General features: G+C 33.6%; 1 protein-coding gene across 1 annotated transcript; it reads right to left on the bottom strand.

The window, feature by feature from the left end:
• Positions 1-11,335: 11,335 nt before the first annotated feature.
• Positions 11,336-15,228, bottom strand: LOC117680959 (uncharacterized). The gene is made up of 5 exons (XM_066083280.1): positions 15,217-15,228; positions 13,170-14,081; positions 11,723-11,861; positions 11,502-11,603; positions 11,336-11,367 (listed from the first exon to the last, which is right to left on the bottom strand). The coding sequence occupies exons 1-5, from the start codon at positions 15,226-15,228 to the stop codon at positions 11,336-11,338; spliced, it is 1,197 nt and encodes a 398-aa protein (XP_065939352.1).
• Between the last annotated feature and the right edge of the window lie 4,850 nt (positions 15,229-20,078).

Raw genomic sequence — 20,078 nt, 5'->3', positions numbered from 1 at the left:
ATGTATAAATTTGTACCAAAATGCGTTTTTATTGTTGTTTTTATCTACTTACCAATTTTAAATAAAATTAGATTAATTTTGAATACTCATCTAAATGGTATATACATTCAACATCGAGTTCTTTTCTGGTTGCATGTGTATACAGCTCAAGTACAAACACAGGGTCCTCTGACTGCATGTATACAATTTAAGTACAAACACAAACTGCATGTATAAAGGTCAAGTACAAACACATGCATGGTCCTCGGACTGCATGTGTACAGCTCAAGTACAAACACAGGGTCCTCGGACTGCATGTGTACAGCTCAAGTACAAACACAGGGTCCTCAGACTGCATGTGTACAGATCAAGTACAACCACAGGTTAACTGTAGTATACGAACTACAGTGTGCACACGTGTTTATATAGTATATGAACATTTACAATTAAATTTTCTTGAGCCGTCTTTAGTTAATCCCAAAAACGAACCATTCTAGTAAATATATTAATATAAAAAGGTTAACAACCAGTTTTTCCATTGACCATCAGTGATGGTATGGATACCGTAATCACCCGAGGCTATGAGAAACATGATGCATCAATTATTCTATCGTTAACTTACCTTAGTTACGTAGCAATATACCTTTATCACCTGCATATGGAGTTTGCTTACTTGCTTTTTTGAAACATTTTATTGAAGCTTTTTTAAAATTTCACATATATATGGTATTGGTGCAAAAAAAAAATATGATAATTTGCAAAAGAGTTATATACGAGAGATAGAAAGAAAAAAAGCATATGGAATTTTTGTCTCTCATTTGATTCAATACGCAAGGGCATGCTCTACTTATGAACAATTTCTAAAACGAGGTTAGCTACTTACAAACAATTTGATAAAATACTTCCGCTAGTTCGAATGCTGACTGAGGGTTTTTTAAAATACGTATTGTAAGACCATTATTAATCACCGAATTGTCTACGGGTTTTTTCGTTTTCCCGATTACCACAAAGAGCACACGGCGGGTGTGACCGGTCAACAGAGGATGCTCACTCCTCCATGGCAACTGATCATATCTCTTAATTTCTTATAGAGGCCCGTTTTCGCTCTGCTCCTGTTTTGTAATTTTCCTTTGGACTTCTGAATTTGAACACTGTTCGTTATCACCACCTGATCCTCTCTTTAATTTTTGTAGAGATTTTTGTTTGCTCTGCTCCTGTTTTGTATTTTTTCCTTTGGACATTTGATTTTGAACACCGTTCGTTATTACCATATTTTACTTTCTTATTTTAACGTCATGCGTCTAAAAATGATGTACTAAAAGTATTGTGAAAATAGTAGCTATTTTATCGTTTAAGCAGAATATAAAGGATGTGATAAAACGTCTAAAGGTTACTGCAAATTGTCATCTCACGGCTAACACAACGAAGTTTTAAAGTGGCTCTATTGGAACACCATACTCCAATACTCTCGATTAATTTAGCAGTATTTTCTGCAACATCCTCTTTGTTCATAGGATATGAATATCTTTTGTCTTTTTTTTGGGAAAGTTTAAAAATAAAAATCATTTGTTTGGATTTACTTAAGGAAAATACAATTCTTGTGCAATTTATTCCGGGGAATACTTTTTTGGGGCCAGTTTTCAGAGAGAAATACTTCTCTATCGAGTTTTTTTAGGGGAATATCTATTTACTATCCACTATTATACATTGGCATGTAGTCATGAATACAACAAGTACTAGTAACATACAAAAAAACACCACTCCATTTAGCATATCGGTTTCTAGTATGTTGGAGGTTTTCCTTTTCTAAAATCAAATACACTGAATTGTTAAATCTCATGATGTAAGCTTTTTTTGCATATGACATTTAGCATATGACATGCATCCTAAATGCTAATTTTGATGTAATGAGCTCAGTTCCAACACCAATTTCAGAGGAATTTCTTATCAAACAATATAGACTACATGCATTGCAAAGATTTTATGAAAAAAATTGAAATTGACGACTGTTGTCGACACTGTTTTTTGATAGGAAAGTAACCCCTAAAACAAGTAATTTTAAGAATATTTTCTGTTTAAAGTTTAGAAATTTATTAAGTTTATTTCCAGAACTGTTGTCCTTCATAGCTTATGTTTTCCATGATTGGTTACATTCATATGTTTAGTTCATTTTAAGGTATATTCAATCTTTATAAAAAAAATTCTCAGGAAATAATAAAAGTGCCTTCTACTTCAGGATATTACCTACGCATTTTGATACCACCTCCCGATTGTGCATGAAAAATAATAAATCATTGCGAACACATGTCGCACGTTTTTACAGTACATAGTAAGATTGATCAAAAGTAAAAACTTTGATTGCTTTGTGGGAGATAAATACAACGTCCTCTCATGGTTAAAACACACACCGTCCTCTCATGGCTAACACACCGTCCTCTCATGGCTAACACACCGTCCTCCCAAGTTAACACAACGTCCTCTCAAGGCTAACACATCGTCCTCTCAAGTTAACACAACGTCCTCTCAAGGCTAACACAGCGTCCTCTCAAGTTAACACACCGTCCTCTCAAGGTAACACAACGTACTCTCACGAAACCGGAACGTCCTCTAAAGCATAGTGAAAATACCATGCTTTAATTACCTAAATACTGCATGCTGCAACCTCCCATAGTGTAACTAGAGCCATATCCTATTAAAGTACCGAATCTTGAAACAAAAGCTCAATTAGAAAGTATGGTCCTCGGAGGAAGGTGGGGTGTCATAGTCCTCGAATGGTCGGTAATGCATGTATGTGTGTGTGTGTGTGTGTGTGTGTCTGTGTCTGTGTGTGTATGTGTCGGCTTATGATGGCGGTCATGCTTGACATCAGGTGGCGACACCGATTACCAGAAGAAAAGAAAGTTTGTACGAAACGCAGTAAACACCACGTGCAAGCTACAACCGACTATCAAAAGTGACCTTTACGTGTGTTCTGTTTTGTTAATTTTTTCTCCTCACTTTTAGTGGAATTAAAATTGTTGAATTTCGACGCAAAAATTATGTAATTATTAGTTAGGGCAATTGGTGCGTTTTTGTTCATCAGGGTCCACGCAGAAAATATATAAGCGAGGTTTAAAGGGGCATGGTCACGATTTTGGTCAAATTCTATTTTTCTGTTTTTATTATTTACAATGCTTTAAGAATGCATTTCCAATGACCATATGAAGTTGGAGAGGAAGTCGTGAAGTTATAAGCAAGACAGGGGGCTCACAATCTTCTGTCATGTAAACAGGGCTCGTGCCCTGTTTTGTTACCATTAGTTCAATATACAAGTAAAAGCTCTTTTTCAAGTTGATTTTTCCATATTCTTGTCCATTTTAAGCATAGATAAACATATCTTAATGTTTACCACATTCATTTGAGGTCCAAAACTGGAGTTTTTACTTCAGGATTTAAAATGTAAACAAAAGTTTTGTTTACATAACAAAGAATTGTAAGCTCCGTAACTCGCTTATAACTCAAGAATGACACTTAAATTTTGGTTCTCTATTAAAAATGCCTTACTGAAACATTGTTAACATTACAATCGCGAGCATATTTTTTACCAAAATCGTGACCATGCCCCTTTAACTGGATGCTATGGGGACAATTCAGCCTGCGCAGGAGCTAGCCAGGTTCCTTTTGCGTACTGGGTAGCTCAAGGAACCAGGCTAGCACACGTTTATCTGAATCGGGATCGGGATTCCATGCCATATGCACACATAAGTTCAAAGGCGCTGTAATTGTAAAGTTGTCGGTATACGGTACAGAAACAAAGTATTCCTTTTAAAGAAATGATCGGCATGTGATATGAATAGTTAGCATTATGAAAGAAGTTAATGTTATGCCGAAACTACAACATGCATCAAATAGCTTTATTTTTAATGTTATGTTGTTTTCCGAATACACATGTAACTTTACTTTTATTGTAGGCGAGGCTAGTGTACTTCCCAATTAAATTTGTTTTAAGCATTTAAGTATGGTTGAATAATTTTGTCACTGTATACAATCTTAAATCTCAAGAAAAATGCACCAAAATATGAAATTAATTTACTTAAAGCTGTCACTGCATAGTTAACAGCAGTCTTTGCGCTTAACTTTTTTTTACTACAAGCCCATAGCGCAAGTGAGGTTACAAAATCTGGTAGCCCAAACAAAATTTTATTAGCCCAAATCAAGAACAATAAAAACAACTTGACAAAAGATGACTTATCATATTAAATTATATGATAATAATATTTAGTTATCCTTTTTATTCAAAAAATTACCTTTCACGATTCATGATTTTTTTTATCTTTGATATGTTGTAGCCAGTGATAATAAGAAACTTATATACTGAATTCATGATTATTTCAAATTCTGCATGTTAAAAGCAGAAATGGGTCAATAAATATCTGATTCATGATTATCAACTCATCTCCGTACTTTCAGTACTTTGATTCAACACGTTGTCAATGATAGACTGACAATGCCTGCCAGACTGGCAATGCAAAATATCGTAGGATAGAGACAAAGGACCAGTATGTTTCAATGACGAAGAAATAAGAGCTATTTGCATTATATCGTCCATTTTCAATTCACGTTTGTACTCAAAATCCACTCCAAGAGATCCGATGATAGAAAGGGTCTTCTCGCTTCGCGAGCTGGGTTTTTCTAAAAATAGATTTTATGCTTAATATGGAACAAGGTTTTCCCCGTGTAAGTTGTCGAATTCATGGGCGGCGATTGAACAAAAACTACTTTGATTTGTTTTATTTTGTAAACATCAAGAAAAACTTTAGAAATATATGTGTAAAAAAGATAAGATTGTTTAAGCATTTCAACTTGACAATCACGCAAACAAAAGAGGTTAATGCATGCACTATTTTCATTAGCGCATGAATAATGTAGTGCAAAATATTTGCAGAAACGGCTATGATAACAAGGACTCGGTCGCTTCGCGAGCCGACTCAAAAATGGTATCATAATTTCAATTACCGGCGGAAACAACGTACTAGCCCATCGGGCATGCGCGAAAATAATATTTGGTAGCCCGATCCTGTAGTCTGGTACCCTTCCCACAATTCCGTTCGCGCACTCTCTACATTGAGGTCAGGCACCGGTTAATTTGAACACATGTAATTGCGCAATTCAAAATGGCGGACAAAGTAAGTGTGCGACTCGCATAAAGAACGTGTCTCTTCTCTCTAGTGAAATGGTTTTAGTATTATTTATTTGCCTTATTGTTTTCCTATGTTGATTTTATTATGTTTCCTTTTATTATTTTGCCGTGTCACGCATCTAGAATCGCCGAAACACCTAGAATTCATAATGTAAACAAATGGAGTGTACCAACGGTGGTAAACTTTGGCAGTTATTATTCTTTAACCCAGAGACCGACATCTAAATTGTGGTACAGCATCAGTTACAAGAGGGATCAAACTTTTCGTTGACGCATGGGTCATTTATTGTCGCGTTGTTTTTAATCCATTAATTTGCACTGATTGTAGGTAATCATTCCTTTACTGTATGCATCGCTTTTTTCTTTATAAAAATACATTTTAATCCCTTAAAAATATGAATGTAAATGTAAAAACGTAGGGTCACTCAATTCTTTGAATCTGTTTTACTCAGGAGACTTGTGGGTTCGAATCCCACACTGCTTAAATATAATTTAAAGCAGTTATAATGGTTTAGTCTCCTTTTCTTCCCTCAGCTCTCACATCAGACAATATTTTTGTTCACTTAGCAGTATTAAATGATAATTTTTGATAGAGTGTTTAATTAGGCCCAGTACTGCCATGTTCCTGACTACAGATAAATGTATAATGGACTCGGGTTCGAATCCTAGTCTGGTTCTTTTTAGTGATTTATTCCACGCTGTTCCATTATGTGCCATGTTTTGATAGCCAGGACCAGATAGCTCTGCCAGTAGAGCACCTAAATAGTAATTCAGGGGGTTCACGTTCAAATCCTGGTTTGGCCAATCATTAAATCTCCCATCTTGTTCCTTCATACTAAATGCTATGTTGGTTATTTAATAAGCCGTCTTTTAATTTCATGTGTCCTCTTTATTTTGATTTTGATTTACATGCGTCTTTTTTATTTATGACTGAGTTATCATGTGTCCTCTCTGGGTTTTCATGTGTCTTTTTGATTTTTAATTGGTTTTTCATTTGTCTTTTTCATTTTTCTCTCTTTATAGATATTGAGGATATACCGCATTCTGCTCTAACCAATGTATTTAGCACCACAAACTCGTACAAATTGTGTAGATTAAATTTAAATATATTTCTATAAACATGTCAAGAGTCACAACTTCTAATTAATTTTGCATTTTGTTTTGTATTTGATAATGAATTGTTTCATTTTACTGGAAGAGCTCTTGAACTTAAATGCTAAATATTGTTGCAGGATTATCCTTCCTTTATATCCTTTCACAACTATTCATTGTGCAAGTCCCCAGTGAGAACACGCCAGTCAAAAAGACCCAGAGGTACCCCTACAGGAGCAACTCCACTGCAGCCCCATAAGGTTTTTCAGAAATAAAATCTTTATCTTACAATCTAATTCATTTGAAATAATACACTTATAATGTTGATTTGAGCTGCAATTATATGAACTAATCAACTTTGCATTAACTGTTATATATGAATAATTCTATTAATTTATGACAGTTTGCCAAGGAAAATGCACGGAATCAACAGTGGACTCAGGAAGAAAGAGGCACTCTAAGGACTTATGTAACTAAGAACTGTGGAGTGCCTCTTTCTAACTCTGAGGAGTTCTGGCAGAACTGTGCCACACACCTCTCTGAAGTGCATGGTTGGTTAAGAACCGGTATGTTGTTCAGAATTATTGACATATAAGATTACAGTGTATGTGTCAACTCCTTCTTTTCCACAGGCACTGGTGTACTTATTGAATATAACTGTGATTTAATGCAAAAATGCTATTGAAAAAGGATAAATATCTTTTGACATCTTCCTGAACATGATACACTGTTTATCAAATTTGTATTTGATCTTTTTGCGTCAAGTTATGAAAAATAATGTTTTCAATATTCATAAATTTTATATTCTGCTTAATTCAAAGGAGACTCGTGTAGACAACAATACAAGAGGAACAAGTCCTTGTTTTTGGAGCTATCAGATCCACCTTCTATAACATCTGTTTTCACACAGACACCACCTATTTGTAGCCACAGCAAATCAACTTTTACAGAACCTGAAGTTCCAGTTGTGATGTATTTAATTCAATATCTGATTTTCTATTATATATACTTATGCATATCATAATACATTTGTTAGTATCATATTATCACATAAATGATCATACTGAGTAGGATGTATGCCTCTGATTGATGAAACTAATTATTTGACCAACCCCATATCTATTATAAAAAAGAGGGTGAAATTACATTTTGAAAAATATAATTTTTGATAAATTTGACACTTATATAGGAGTTCAACATATACCATACAACAAGCAGACCATAGCATTAGCCTTCAAGACAGAGCAGATCTTTTAAGCACAGTTACTCATGGTAATGCCAATGACATTGCAGCGAAAGTTATGGCAATCAAACAAACGCGAAAGGAAGTAAAAAAATCGTCAAAGATGGTATCAATTCAGACGCTGCCTTAATTACAAATAATAAGTCTGTTTTGTATAACAAGTCTTTTGAAGATTTGCAGTCGTTTCAGTGGGCTGATGTTCTTGGTGAAATGGTTGTTTGCCAGCCTACTTTAGCAAATATATTGCTTACTGTTATGTCAAGAAATAAGGTGACGACAGACAGTCTCTCAGAAAACTTGGTGCCAAAACTTGGACTGATCTACAGCATATTAATGCAGGAACGGTACCATAAGCTGAGTTTGGTTCAGAGAGTTCTGGCTATTGTGCTGAAAGATGAACAGACTCATGAAAAGGTAAAAAGCCTAGTCATAATTGCTAGTTATGAATGTCATGGTGCTATATTGTTAGCTCTGATAATTTCTTAAATGTGCTGGTACATTTTTAACTATGGGTTAACAGCAAACAATATTACTTGAAAATCATTAAATATACCCTGACATTTTTTGTATTTTCATCATTATGCATGTTCCTGTTGGTAAATCAGAATCTGTGATCTGACCTAGATATTAGAACTTCCATCTAAACTTACTCTGCACTTTAAATACTCAGTACCTACCCTTCCCTTGTTGTCTGTGTTGCAATATCTCTTGTATGTAATAAATTGCATGTGCTACTTGATATAGATGTATGTCTGCTTTACTGTGAGCATCAACTAACAGTCTTATGGAAACTTGTGGGTTCAAATCCCACCACTGCTTATTTGAATGGTTAAAAGTAGTGTATATTACTTGGCAAAGTCTCCATTCTTTATTTAATCTCTTTCTTATTCCTTTTCTTTTTTATATTTTTTTTCTCTCTTAAAACTTATTCTTTTTGTATTTTTTTTAAATTTTATCATTATTATTTTTGCATTTCATAGATTATCTTGACATCTAATGACTCTCGTATGATTTTAATTGAGTTTGTTTTGTTTTTCAATAGCTTCTTAAGTTGGTGTCTTCCTGGAGCATACCAAGTAAATCAATGACAATACAGTGACATTTATTGAATAAACGTCAATTTTTATGAATGGTCCTTTTAAGATTTGAATGCCTGTCTTTCAAATATTGCCTTATATGATCATACATCTATATATTTATTCATTCAAGAAAACAACTAAACATTATACATATGCTTTTTAGTAAATGATAATAATTTTTTCAAAAATTATTTTAGGTATTTGATCGATTGGAACCCATCGGCATAACAAGCTCCTACTCCACGTTACTGAGGGTCATAGAGGAAGTTGGTGATAGCTGTTATGTAAACATTCTTAACGAACTAATGAATGGAAAAAAGTACCGTCTCATAGGTGACAATGTGAATTTTCGTGTTGGAAAAAAGTTTCAACGTAGCAATGAAAAGCAAAGTCAACAGTACCACTGGTTTGCATCGTGTGCTATTATTCAAAATTGTGAATTTTCTCAATACTCTGATGTCCCTCAAGGACCAGTTAGAGGTCTTGATCTGACACATATATTACCATCTGAATCTGATATTGCTGCCCTGAAGACTAATTATACCTGTCACATTGCCAAAGTAGCTAAAGAACTTATTCCAGCATTGTCCTTTCTTGCTACAACTGATATTAGGCCTCAATACCCAGACATTATTCAAAAGAAAAATGGATCCATTCTCCTTCCTGTCCAACCTTTAAATGAGCAATGCTACAGCGATGTAGTCAAAATTTTGGACTCTTATCAGGAATTTGTTACAGAAATAAATGAAAAATCAGAAACCAGTTTCGACTTTATCCAAATTGGTGGTGATCAGTTAACACGGGAAAGATTTTCAGGTGCAAAAACTCTTAGAGGTGGTGCATACACAGCCAAGGAAAGATTTGAGAATCTATATCCCATCAGTTTTGAACTATTCCATACATCAATGAACTTTCTTGAATTGATGTTTAAAGTACTTTTTAAGAAGAAAACATTTGATAAAGGTACATTAAATGGAGAAAAAGTCAAGTTAAACAGATCCTCTGTACATGAAGATGTAAAAAATCATTATGATGATGACAAGGACTTTGTTGTGAGTTTTGTAAAATCCTACATAGCTGCCGCTCTAATGGAGTTTTTTGGCATTAAAGACAGGGCTTCAACTTTGACCAAAAATAAACCTCCATCCGACCCGTCAGAACTGAAAAAATGGCAGGAAGAAGTCCTTGAAACTTTCCTTGATGAATATATATTCAAGAGAGATCAGCAAATTACCTGCACACACAAAACTTTAAATTTGATGTTACCAGATGGGACACAGATTCAGATTCACATCCCATTATCAAATCCCCATAATCCAAGTACTACAAATCAAGATACAAAAGATGATGTATATAAGTATGGAGTGTTAGTGATGGAATTGGGATTAATGTTCCTAGAATTTCAGGATGTTTGCAAATCCCCAGATAGAGCTAGACTGATGACTGTTATGAAATGTATGATGATGATGTTTAAAACGGTGAACAATAACTCAAAATATGCTTTGGAAATTTTGCGTTTCCTTTGCTTTCACCAGGCATCATATAGCCTTCAGACTTCATATCAGTCAATTCATGGTCTGTTTGTGAATACACAGGGGAAACTAGACTCATCTATCCCTGCAGATCTGCATATGGAACACATGGTAAAAAAGACCAAAAGTATGCTTAAAAGCCTAGGATCAAACAAAACACCTGAAATTATTGTTAAAAGATCAAAAGCGTTAGCTGGAATGGATGCCATCTCTCATCATTATGACACAGACACTAATGTAATTTTGAGATCTCATCACCACAAATTGAAAAATGCAAATGACGATGAAATAAAAATGATACAAGATATAATGGAAGTCAATCCATTTGTCTATACACCAGGAAGGAGTTTTGAATTTTTCAAAGGACTAACTAGTCCTCTTCTGTTCTCTATCAATGACAATAAATACAAGGCCTGGGTGGAACATCATAAAAGTATACTGGACTATGACTCTGGAAAGTAGGCTGCATGAAACATGTAAGTACATATTCTTTATATAGACAGATTTACACCATATATATACATGCATATACTTGTAAATGGGTTAAATATAGCAGTCATCATATTATACCTCCTTTCATTTGCTGTTTAAGTACAGGCAAATGGGTTTTGAAGTTAAATATATATAGATTCTGAAGCTTCTGTCAAAATACAACAATCTGTGAATTTACATTTGATTTTAATACTATTATGAATATAACTTGCCAATTGAAAAAAAATGCTAAGGATAGAATTCTTCATTAATAAGTCCTTATAAATATGAATTTCAATGTGACAGTCATCATAATGTGCTCATATACTAATCATACTTATTATTCTAGTTTAGTATATCCTGGTTTCATTAATATTCATGCACATTAAGCAAGAATCACAGTTTAAAGGATGCATATAAACTTTTTTGGCAAATCAATGTGTTATTAGAAATTGGAATTGCAAAATGAAGAAAGAAAATAAGTACTGTATAACTGACATAAAGCAATATAAACAGACACAATGTATCAATCCATTTACAGCATGTACCGTACAGTGTTCAGTCATTTTGAAATGATGATAAGATAGCAAAAAGTGAACTAGAAACTGACTCAGGAACACTTGAATTTAGCAATTTAGAAAGATATGATTCATCTTTAACGAATTCAAAACAATCAACAATAATCTGGACTTTTTCTTCAGACATAATAAATCCTAACTCTCCTGAAGGGTCGGCATTTATGTATGTCTGAAGAGAAAGTCTAACATAATGCCTTTGTTCCAGCGAAGGAACCTTAAAACCAATAACATTTGCTCCTTCCTTACAACAAACATCGCAACAGTTATCCACACTTTCAAAGGGTGCATCAAAATATGCAGATAGATGCTGTCTCCTGCATGACTTTGATCTAATGAACTCTATCATACTGTTATCAATAGGCTTCTCTGCTAGATCAGAGTTATTGAAATATAACTTGGCTTCTGCTGCCTGGCCATCTCTTCCAGCTCGTCCAACCTCTTGTACATAGACTGTTCAAAAATAGAGTGAACATGGTGAAGGTATTAATCACTGAAATACTGTTATTTAATGAATCAGACGGTTATGCAAACTAGGACCTGATTTGATTAACTCTTCTTCTTAAGATTACCTTCTGGACTGGTTGGTGGGCCAGCATGAATTACATGCTTCACATTTCGAAGGTCGGCACCCATTCCCAGAGCAACAGTGGCCAACACAACTTTAACCTTCTTGTTGCTTTTTAAGTCCTCAATAATTTGTGAATTCACCTATTAGGTATTGATAATAATTCAACAGAAATTCTTACTTAAAGCCATCAAATTGTTGTACATGATTTTGATTATGTAGAGGTAGACTATTTATTAAGGTATTCATTGATTTAATATCTAGTTCTGAAGAAAATTAAGACACAAATAAGGATAGATATCTAAGCATGCATTGGGTAAATTTTCATCAAAGTACTTTGTAAATTATTTCAACACTTTAAATATTTCTTGGTCCTGAATTTTTAGCTTAATGTACAGGTACACGTACAAGATGCATGAAGGTACCTAGTACATTACAGGTACACAATTGACTGATTATGCAAGTATAATTTCAAGTAGCAACCAGCAATTCATGTTGCACAGCTTTCTAGCTCGTTAATATGGTGGCATAGATCTGCCACCACTTGTCAGATAATTATGTTAACTTCTCATATGATAATGTCGACTTGTCAGATATTTATGTCAACTTGTCAGATCTTTATGTTGACTTGTCAGAAAATAACCATAGTGACTCTAGAGACTCACTATTTTGTTGTCAAAGCGTGTTAGTGCCACTAACTGCCATTTACTTGTCATCATAATATCATATAAGTCGACATAAATATCTGACAAGTTTACATAATCATCTGACAATTCGACATAAAGATCTGACAAGTTAACTTAATTATCTTTCAAGTCCACATAAAGATCTGACAAGTTAACATAATTATTTGACACAAAAAATAATATGGCCCCTAGTTTAAAGAAAATTATCATTCATATTGTAAGTCGACTTGTCAGATAATGATGTTGTCTTGTCAGATGTTATGTCGTCTTCTCAAATAATTATGTCAACTTGCCAGATAATTATGTCGACTTCTCAAATAGTTATATTGACGTTAAAGATGATTATGTCGACTTGTCAGATCCATATGTCGACTTGTCAGAAAATATTATTTCAAAGGGATGGCACAAATTGGGCGTGGAAAGGTTAAAGTGTTGAATTCTTAACCACGTGAATAAGTGACAAGTCGACTTAAAGAACTGACAAGTGAATAAAATTATCTGACAAGTCGACATCAAGATCTGACAAGTCGACATAATTATCTGACAAGTGGTGGCAGATCTATGCCACCATACGTTAAGCTGAGATTTTAGAATATCAATAAGTGTGACATAGCTCGATAATCTACCTCTCTATATTCATCAAGTGTTTATTGTTGGAAACTATGAATTAAAATTACAATTTTTTCCTCATTTTGTTATACACAGAAATAAAGCACACTGGTAATTACATCATAAAGAAATTGTAAATCTTAGAGTAAAACATACATTTTCGGGTTGCGTTGAGTGATACTGTACGACACGGCTGTTTTCTGGACAAGGAGTACCATTATACATCTCCTCTTTCAGTATGCGTTTTGCTAGATCATACCCATAAGCACACCATTTAAGCTTGGAATAGATTATTGTCAGAGGGAAAGAATTCATATTCATAAGAAGATTAATAAATACAGGTTTGAAAATGTAGTCATATGCAGACTGGACTCTGTTATTTCCACCAGTTGAAGAAGGACGCTCTTGAATAGTCATCTTAATGTTGCTGTTAAGAACAGGTAATGATCTGAGAAAAACTGGCTTCTTCATGGTGAGATGTGAAGCTATAGATTTTTGAACTTTAACGGAAGCAGTGGCTGTAAGGGCTAAGATAGATGTAAGATGTGAGTTAATGGACTTCAAATTGCAGATGTTTCTAAACATTGGTCTGAATTCTTCCCCCCACTGAGGCACCAAGTGAGCTTCGTCCACAACAATGAATGTCCGTCTGTCAAGTCGAGAAACTTCTTCTAAAATAGATGGCTGTGTGATATCTTCTGGATGGCCAACAATGTACAATATTGGTGTCAAGTCTTTACTCTCATCCTTATAAAGGAGGTCTGATGCTCTTATGGACTTGGCCCCAAGTTTTGCAATTTCTTGCTCTATGATAACATTCAATGGGCATATCAACAGAACTAAACACTGTCGATCATAGAATGAAAAGTCCACAAAGGGAAGAATTTCAAATATCAGTGATTTCCCATATCCAATTGGTAACACTGATATGCAATCATTTTTTAAGGCTTGCTTTATCGTTACAACTTGCTTCGGTTTCAGATAGTTAATGTCTGTACCACAATGTAAATTCAATAACTGCAATCCTCTTTTAAACTTAATGTTCTCCTCGATGATGCAAATACCAGCCTAAAGAAAGATGGAGAAAAGATTACCTTTGTTGAGCATCTTTGTTCATGCTGTTTAAGACAGGATAGTTCAATATTGATGAAAAGCAAGAAGAATAAGAGAAATTTATAAAGAATGAAAAAGACAAATGAAAAACCAATTATAAATCAAAAAGACGCATGAAAACCCAGAGAGGACACATGATAACTCAGTCATAAATAAAAAAGACGCATGTAAATCAAAATCAAAATAAAGAGGACACATGAAATTAAAAGACGGCTTATTAAATAACCAACATAGCATTTAGTATGAAGGAACAAGATGGGAGATTTAATGATTGGCCAAACCAGGATTTGAACGTGAACCCCCTGAATTACTATTTAGGTGCTCTACTGGCAGAGCTATCTGGTCCTGGCTATCAAAACATGGCACATAATGGAACAGCGTGGAATAAATCACTAAAAAGAACCAGACTAGGATTCGAACCCGAGTCCATTATACATTTATCTGTAGTCAGGAACATGGCAGTACTGGGCCTAATTAAACACTCTATCAAAAATTATCATTTAATACTGCTAAGTGAACAAAAATATTGTCTGATGTGAGAGCTGAGGGAAGAAAAGGAGACTAAACCATTATAACTGCTTTAAATTATATTTAAGCAGTGTGGGATTCGAACCCACAAGTCTCCTGAGTAAAACAGATTCAAAGAATTGAGTGACCCTACGTTTTTACATTTACATTCATATTTTTAAGGGATTAAAATGTATTTTTATAAAGAAAAAAGCGATGCATACAGTAAAGGAATGATTACCTACAATCAGTGCAAATTAATGGATTAAAAACAACGCGACAATAAATGACCCATGCGTCAACGAAAAGTTTGATCCCTCTTGTAACTGATGCTGTACCACAATTTAGATGTCGGTCTCTGGGTTAAAGAATAATAACTGCCAAAGTTTACCACCGTTGGTACACTCCATTTGTTTACATTATGAATTCTAGGTGTTTCGGCGATTCTAGATGCGTGACACGGCAAAATAATAAAAGGAAACATAATAAAATCAACATAGGAAAACAATAAGGCAAATAAATAATACTAAAACCATTTCACTAGAGAGAAGAGACACGTTCTTTATGCGAGTCGCACACTTACTTTGTCCGCCATTTTGAATTGCGCAATTACATGTGTTCAAATTAACCGGTGCCTGACCTCAATGTAGAGAGTGCGCGAACGGAATTGTGGGAAGGGTACCAGACTACCCGATCCTGATTTTACTAGCCTCGGTCATCGGGCTACCGCTTAATTTCGAAGACTGTTTAACAAAGTAGTACGAAGCGTAATGGTGGCGCAAATAGTAGAATTCGCCGAATGCCTGATACTTTACGTTCATTAATACATAGATCATGATTTTTTTAGAAGAATGAACCTTTTAAATTCTGAGATAAAAAGTCAGGGCTATACATATACGTATTACAACGTACAAATTTAGTGGTTAAAAACAGGGAGCTAGAGTGGGTGGAATCTCTGATAATTCAAAGGCTTTCACGTTTTCGTTGGAAACACATGCAAATGGTCTACGTATTGTAGTCATTTTTTAAAGGACAGCAACTTGTTTTTTATATCTGAAATTGTTTTGAAGTACTGCAGAAAAGACACAAAAACAAGGCTTCCGTGAGTCAGTGTTATTTATCAATTTATAGTCAATTTGATTTAACAGTAATCATTTTTACAGTTATTTCTTGGTTTGTTTACGTGAATTTATTTGGGAAGTACCTGTATATTTAGCCAAAATCTCACTCTAGCGTTAAACAATTTTAAAGGTATGAAACAAAAAGTTAACCTTTGAATAATTATAATATTTATTCTAACTACATGCATACCAAATAATGATAAGTTTACTTTTGAATAAAGTACATAAATCAGTGTAAAAGGTGTTAAATGTATACATGTGTCAGTCGTTATAAGATAAACAAGGTGTTAGGGTAGTTGCCATTATATCGCTAGGTGTGTTCGTATGATGCTGTTTAACAAAACACTTTTTATATACATTTTGTCGGTCCACTAAGCCATAGACATGTAATCTACGTTGGACTAGTGAGTCAACGGATTTATTGCTGACTGCAAACTGATGTTTGTTTTTTTTTTATACAAACAATTATCAATATAACAAATATATAAGCAGCAAGAATTCATAATCATGAAATAAACAATGTTTGCACAACAAAATCTTTAACACTTTTCATAAAGTTGAACTTACATATCCATTTCACCTCGTATCGGTTACCACATTTGACTTCTGTGAAGTTTTCACATTCAAGTGTCTCGGTGGAAAAAAGATCAGGGTAGTAACATTCTGTTAAATATAACCTTCTTACGCGATATCTAAAACTCAGATCTACGTCTTCCTTCATGGAACAATTGTAGTATTGTTGACATAAACGAGGGTGAGCGAGGACTAATGATGGGTGTTTCTTACATATTTCAACCATGTCGGAATCTAAAACGGAAAATATTAGCTAGCATAAGTGTTTGTTATCGTAGTTTTCATTTTAGGAAATACTGTGATTTCATTAAACATTGGAGTATCACAATGTGTTAACACAGGCAGTACATAGCCTTGGTCAGAAAGCTAAAAGATTTTAGAAACAAATGGACAAATTGAGAAGTTGTTTTATATTAATAGGTGCCAGACTGGTTTTTTTATTTGTAAGCTTTTCAACTTAGTTCTGTTTTGAACAATTCAAAATAAAAGTACATTAACGTGCATGTTTTTAACCGCTTAGAACAAACTAAAATCAATCTATTAAAAAATAACCTTTTAATATAGAATCAGGTGCCATAATGCATAATTTTGGATAATAATGTTTAACATATTTTTAAACATATAAAAACATTATTTCGGTTTTAGATAAAGATTGCCAGCGTCTGTTGCATCTTTTTCTTATTAAGGTCAGACCTGACCTATCATTTATTATTTTTTATTTTTCCCCTATCTCTGCAATTTGAAGATATCCACTACGTAATTCCAAAATAATATTTGGATGTATAGTTTGAATTGAAAATACATATTACAATGACTTTATTTATAAGCATTCGATTACATTTTGCATGCTATTAAATGAACAGTACATAATATTCTATCTAAAAAATAACCTTGTAATGCACACTGAATTTTTGTCCATAAACAATTTTGAATGCAAGAAGAAATAATCTATCAAGAACAATTACCTAAAACTGACGAACGTCGAGTGTTTCCTTAAATTATAAGACACATTTATGTTAACTTGATTCCTTGACACAGAACAGTCGTTTTGCATGGTGCAAGTTGTCATCTAACTAAAGCATTTTAGAATCCCTGTAGTAACTCTAACGCGCTAGATACCTTTTTGGATTACATGGATCGACAAATGACCATTTTGTTTTAAATGTTTTTTGTTTATCTTTTAAAATACATTTGGTATAACTAACAAATTGCTAAAATAATTTACCTGTTAGATTGATCAAAGGTTGAAGGGTCATAAGGGCAAGATCTGACATTTCCAGTTTTTTGGTAAGTTTATTCACATTCCGAGCCATTTCAATAGATTTCTCTCTTTCATCCTGAAGTAGTTTATCGCAATTTTCGAACAAAATATGTTGTTCTGACAGCATTCCATCGTGTAAAATCGTATTTTTGACTAAACCAGACTGATTAAGTAACTGGGATTCAAGCAATTTAAACAAACCTCCAACAATTAAGAAAATCAACATTGCACCTATTATAGAATTCAAAAACTGAGTTGTCGATGGTTAAATTTAAATCTCTTGCAATCTAGGAGGTAGCCCTGAATCAACAAACAAGATAAGACCGTAGTGATATCATATTGATCGGTTTTCAAATTTGTTTTTTTTTTAATAGCAATGCCAAAAAAAGAAGGATTATAGTGGCAATGCAAAACATACCTGTAATAATATGATACTTTGCCTGCCTTGCATCCATCTTTCTCATGATTCTGTAACTCACGTCTCCAATGCTTATATATCTCTCATATATCAAGTTCTTCGTTTTTTTTCAATCTATTTCATGAAAATGGTTGATCAATTTTAAATGTTTATAAGTAAAATAAGTCGAACATCTCTCTCTCTCTCTCTCTCTCTCTCTCTCTCTCTCTCTCTCCTGAAATGCAAATGCATTTTGAGTATTGATTTTGCATTGTTCTTTATTGGACGTTAGTGTTTAACAGGTTCATTCTTTAAAAAATCATGAAGTATTTTAAGTATTATAAATGTTTGTAAAATAATTATGAAACATAGCATGCATTTTTTAAAAATTTAGCCATATGAATTAAATAATCTGCTAGTTTCCTTTTACGAGAAAGAAACCCTTCCGTGATTGGCAAATAATAACTAATCTTTTGAACCTTTATAAAAAGAAAATGCCGGATGGGAATCTTAGGTTGATGTCAATGCAAACAATTTTCTTTTACTGATTCGTCCAACATACATTAAGTTCGTCCAAACATCTGTTTCGTTCTAACAAAAAGCTCATTTGTTCTAAAATGTCTTGCTAGTTTGGCAATAAAAATTAAAAAATAAACGTATCCACCTGAACAAATACAAAGTCCATGAACCAAATATGGCCCTCAGGCTTCTATCCAGCCATTTATCTCTAAGCTAGAGATAAAATTCCATTCCAGCTAGGTTCCAATAAATTGAAAAGTTTGGTAACAGATTATACAAGACACATTTGTGTTTGAGTTTACGCAAAACATATTCTGATCTATGCATGGTATAAAGAAAACGCTACAATGCTGTCTTTTTTTTTGGAACATAGGAAATGAGGATTAAAAAAAATAAACCCGTTGTGAAGTAAAATAAATACTAGGCTTTCATTATGAAGAAACTTTGAACAATTTATTTGTTGCATTAATGTCATAAAATGCTTATCGACATCGCTCAGTACCTCAAACAACAAATTCTCTGTCTGATTTACATGTAGTTACAGCATTTGGTATCATAATGTTTGTAGCATTCACTTATAAGTTTTAAGCTGAATTGGAAAGAAAATGTGCGCTTAAGATGCATAGATTAGTCAAGAATCAGGAGGAAAAGGGAGAACACAAATTTCCTTGATTATTAGTGCACATCTTTTAACTTCTGATAGTTATTTTACATGTATCTAAGTTCTATTGTGTTCCTGTTTGAATTTAATTTTTTTGAAAAATATTATTGGCAAGTTTTCCTTAAGAGTACTAAAAATTTAGAGAGTAAAGCACAACTGTAAATGATTATCTTATTATTGACTTAAAATGAGTGTGCGTTTCTGTTTCCTGACATGTCTATAGACGTAGTTACATGTAAACAATGGATTCACCGGAAATGCATATTGGGTGTTGTGTTTGCAATTAAAACTTAAAGGCAAAATGAAGCGACCAATTAGTATTAATGACGCAAAGGATCTTCAAACGAGAGACATAATTTAAGCAATTAGATGTAAACACACGTCGCCCATGTTGGCTTAAAAATAAACATAAATAATCAAAGAATGCATAGAGCATATCAACACAGGGTACATGTAAGTCCAAAAAAGTCTTAAAAATAGAGCATCAGTTTGCCATTTATTTATGCAAGCTCAGTAAGTACATGTAATAGATTTTACATGGATATAAAGATTAATAGAGAGCATATTTTGATAACTAAGTCTTAATTACTACTTTGAACTTTTTGAATCGTTACGATGTCAACTAGTATACATTAATTCTGTATTTAATTTTGTAAAACAAAAAAATTCTTAATAACCGAGTGTGTTTGATACGTTTAAGAGGACCGGCATTTTCTTTAACGCCACACCTTTTTTACTCTTTGTAGAGTTTATATATTGTACAGATATAATCTTAAATAGTAAAGAATAGAATAAAAAATAGAAAGAAAAATAGAAAGATCGATATACTTTCAGATTAATTACATGTATTATGAAAATGCTTGCGTGTTAACATTATTTTGCAGAAATATTGCTAAAAGAACAACACTCCAAC

This window comes from Magallana gigas, chromosome 4 (assembly GCF_963853765.1).
Source record: "Magallana gigas chromosome 4, xbMagGiga1.1, whole genome shotgun sequence".
In the NCBI taxonomy this organism is placed as follows: Eukaryota; Metazoa; Mollusca; class Bivalvia; order Ostreida; family Ostreidae; genus Magallana; species Magallana gigas.
This window is presented reverse-complemented; position numbering and strand designations above follow the sequence as displayed.

What these genes read in the sequence shown, in the direction of transcription:
- LOC117680959 (XM_066083280.1), bottom strand. An exon ending in CCCACCAACCAGTCCAGAAG is followed by an intron (nt 11,604 to 11,722) that starts GTAATCTTAAGA and finishes ATTTTTGAACAG; the next exon opens with TCTATGTACAAGAGGTTGGA. An exon ending in AGAGAAGCCTATTGATAACA is followed by an intron (nt 11,368 to 11,501) that starts GTATGATAGAGT and finishes ATTGGTTTTAAG; the next exon opens with GTTCCTTCGCTGGAACAAAG.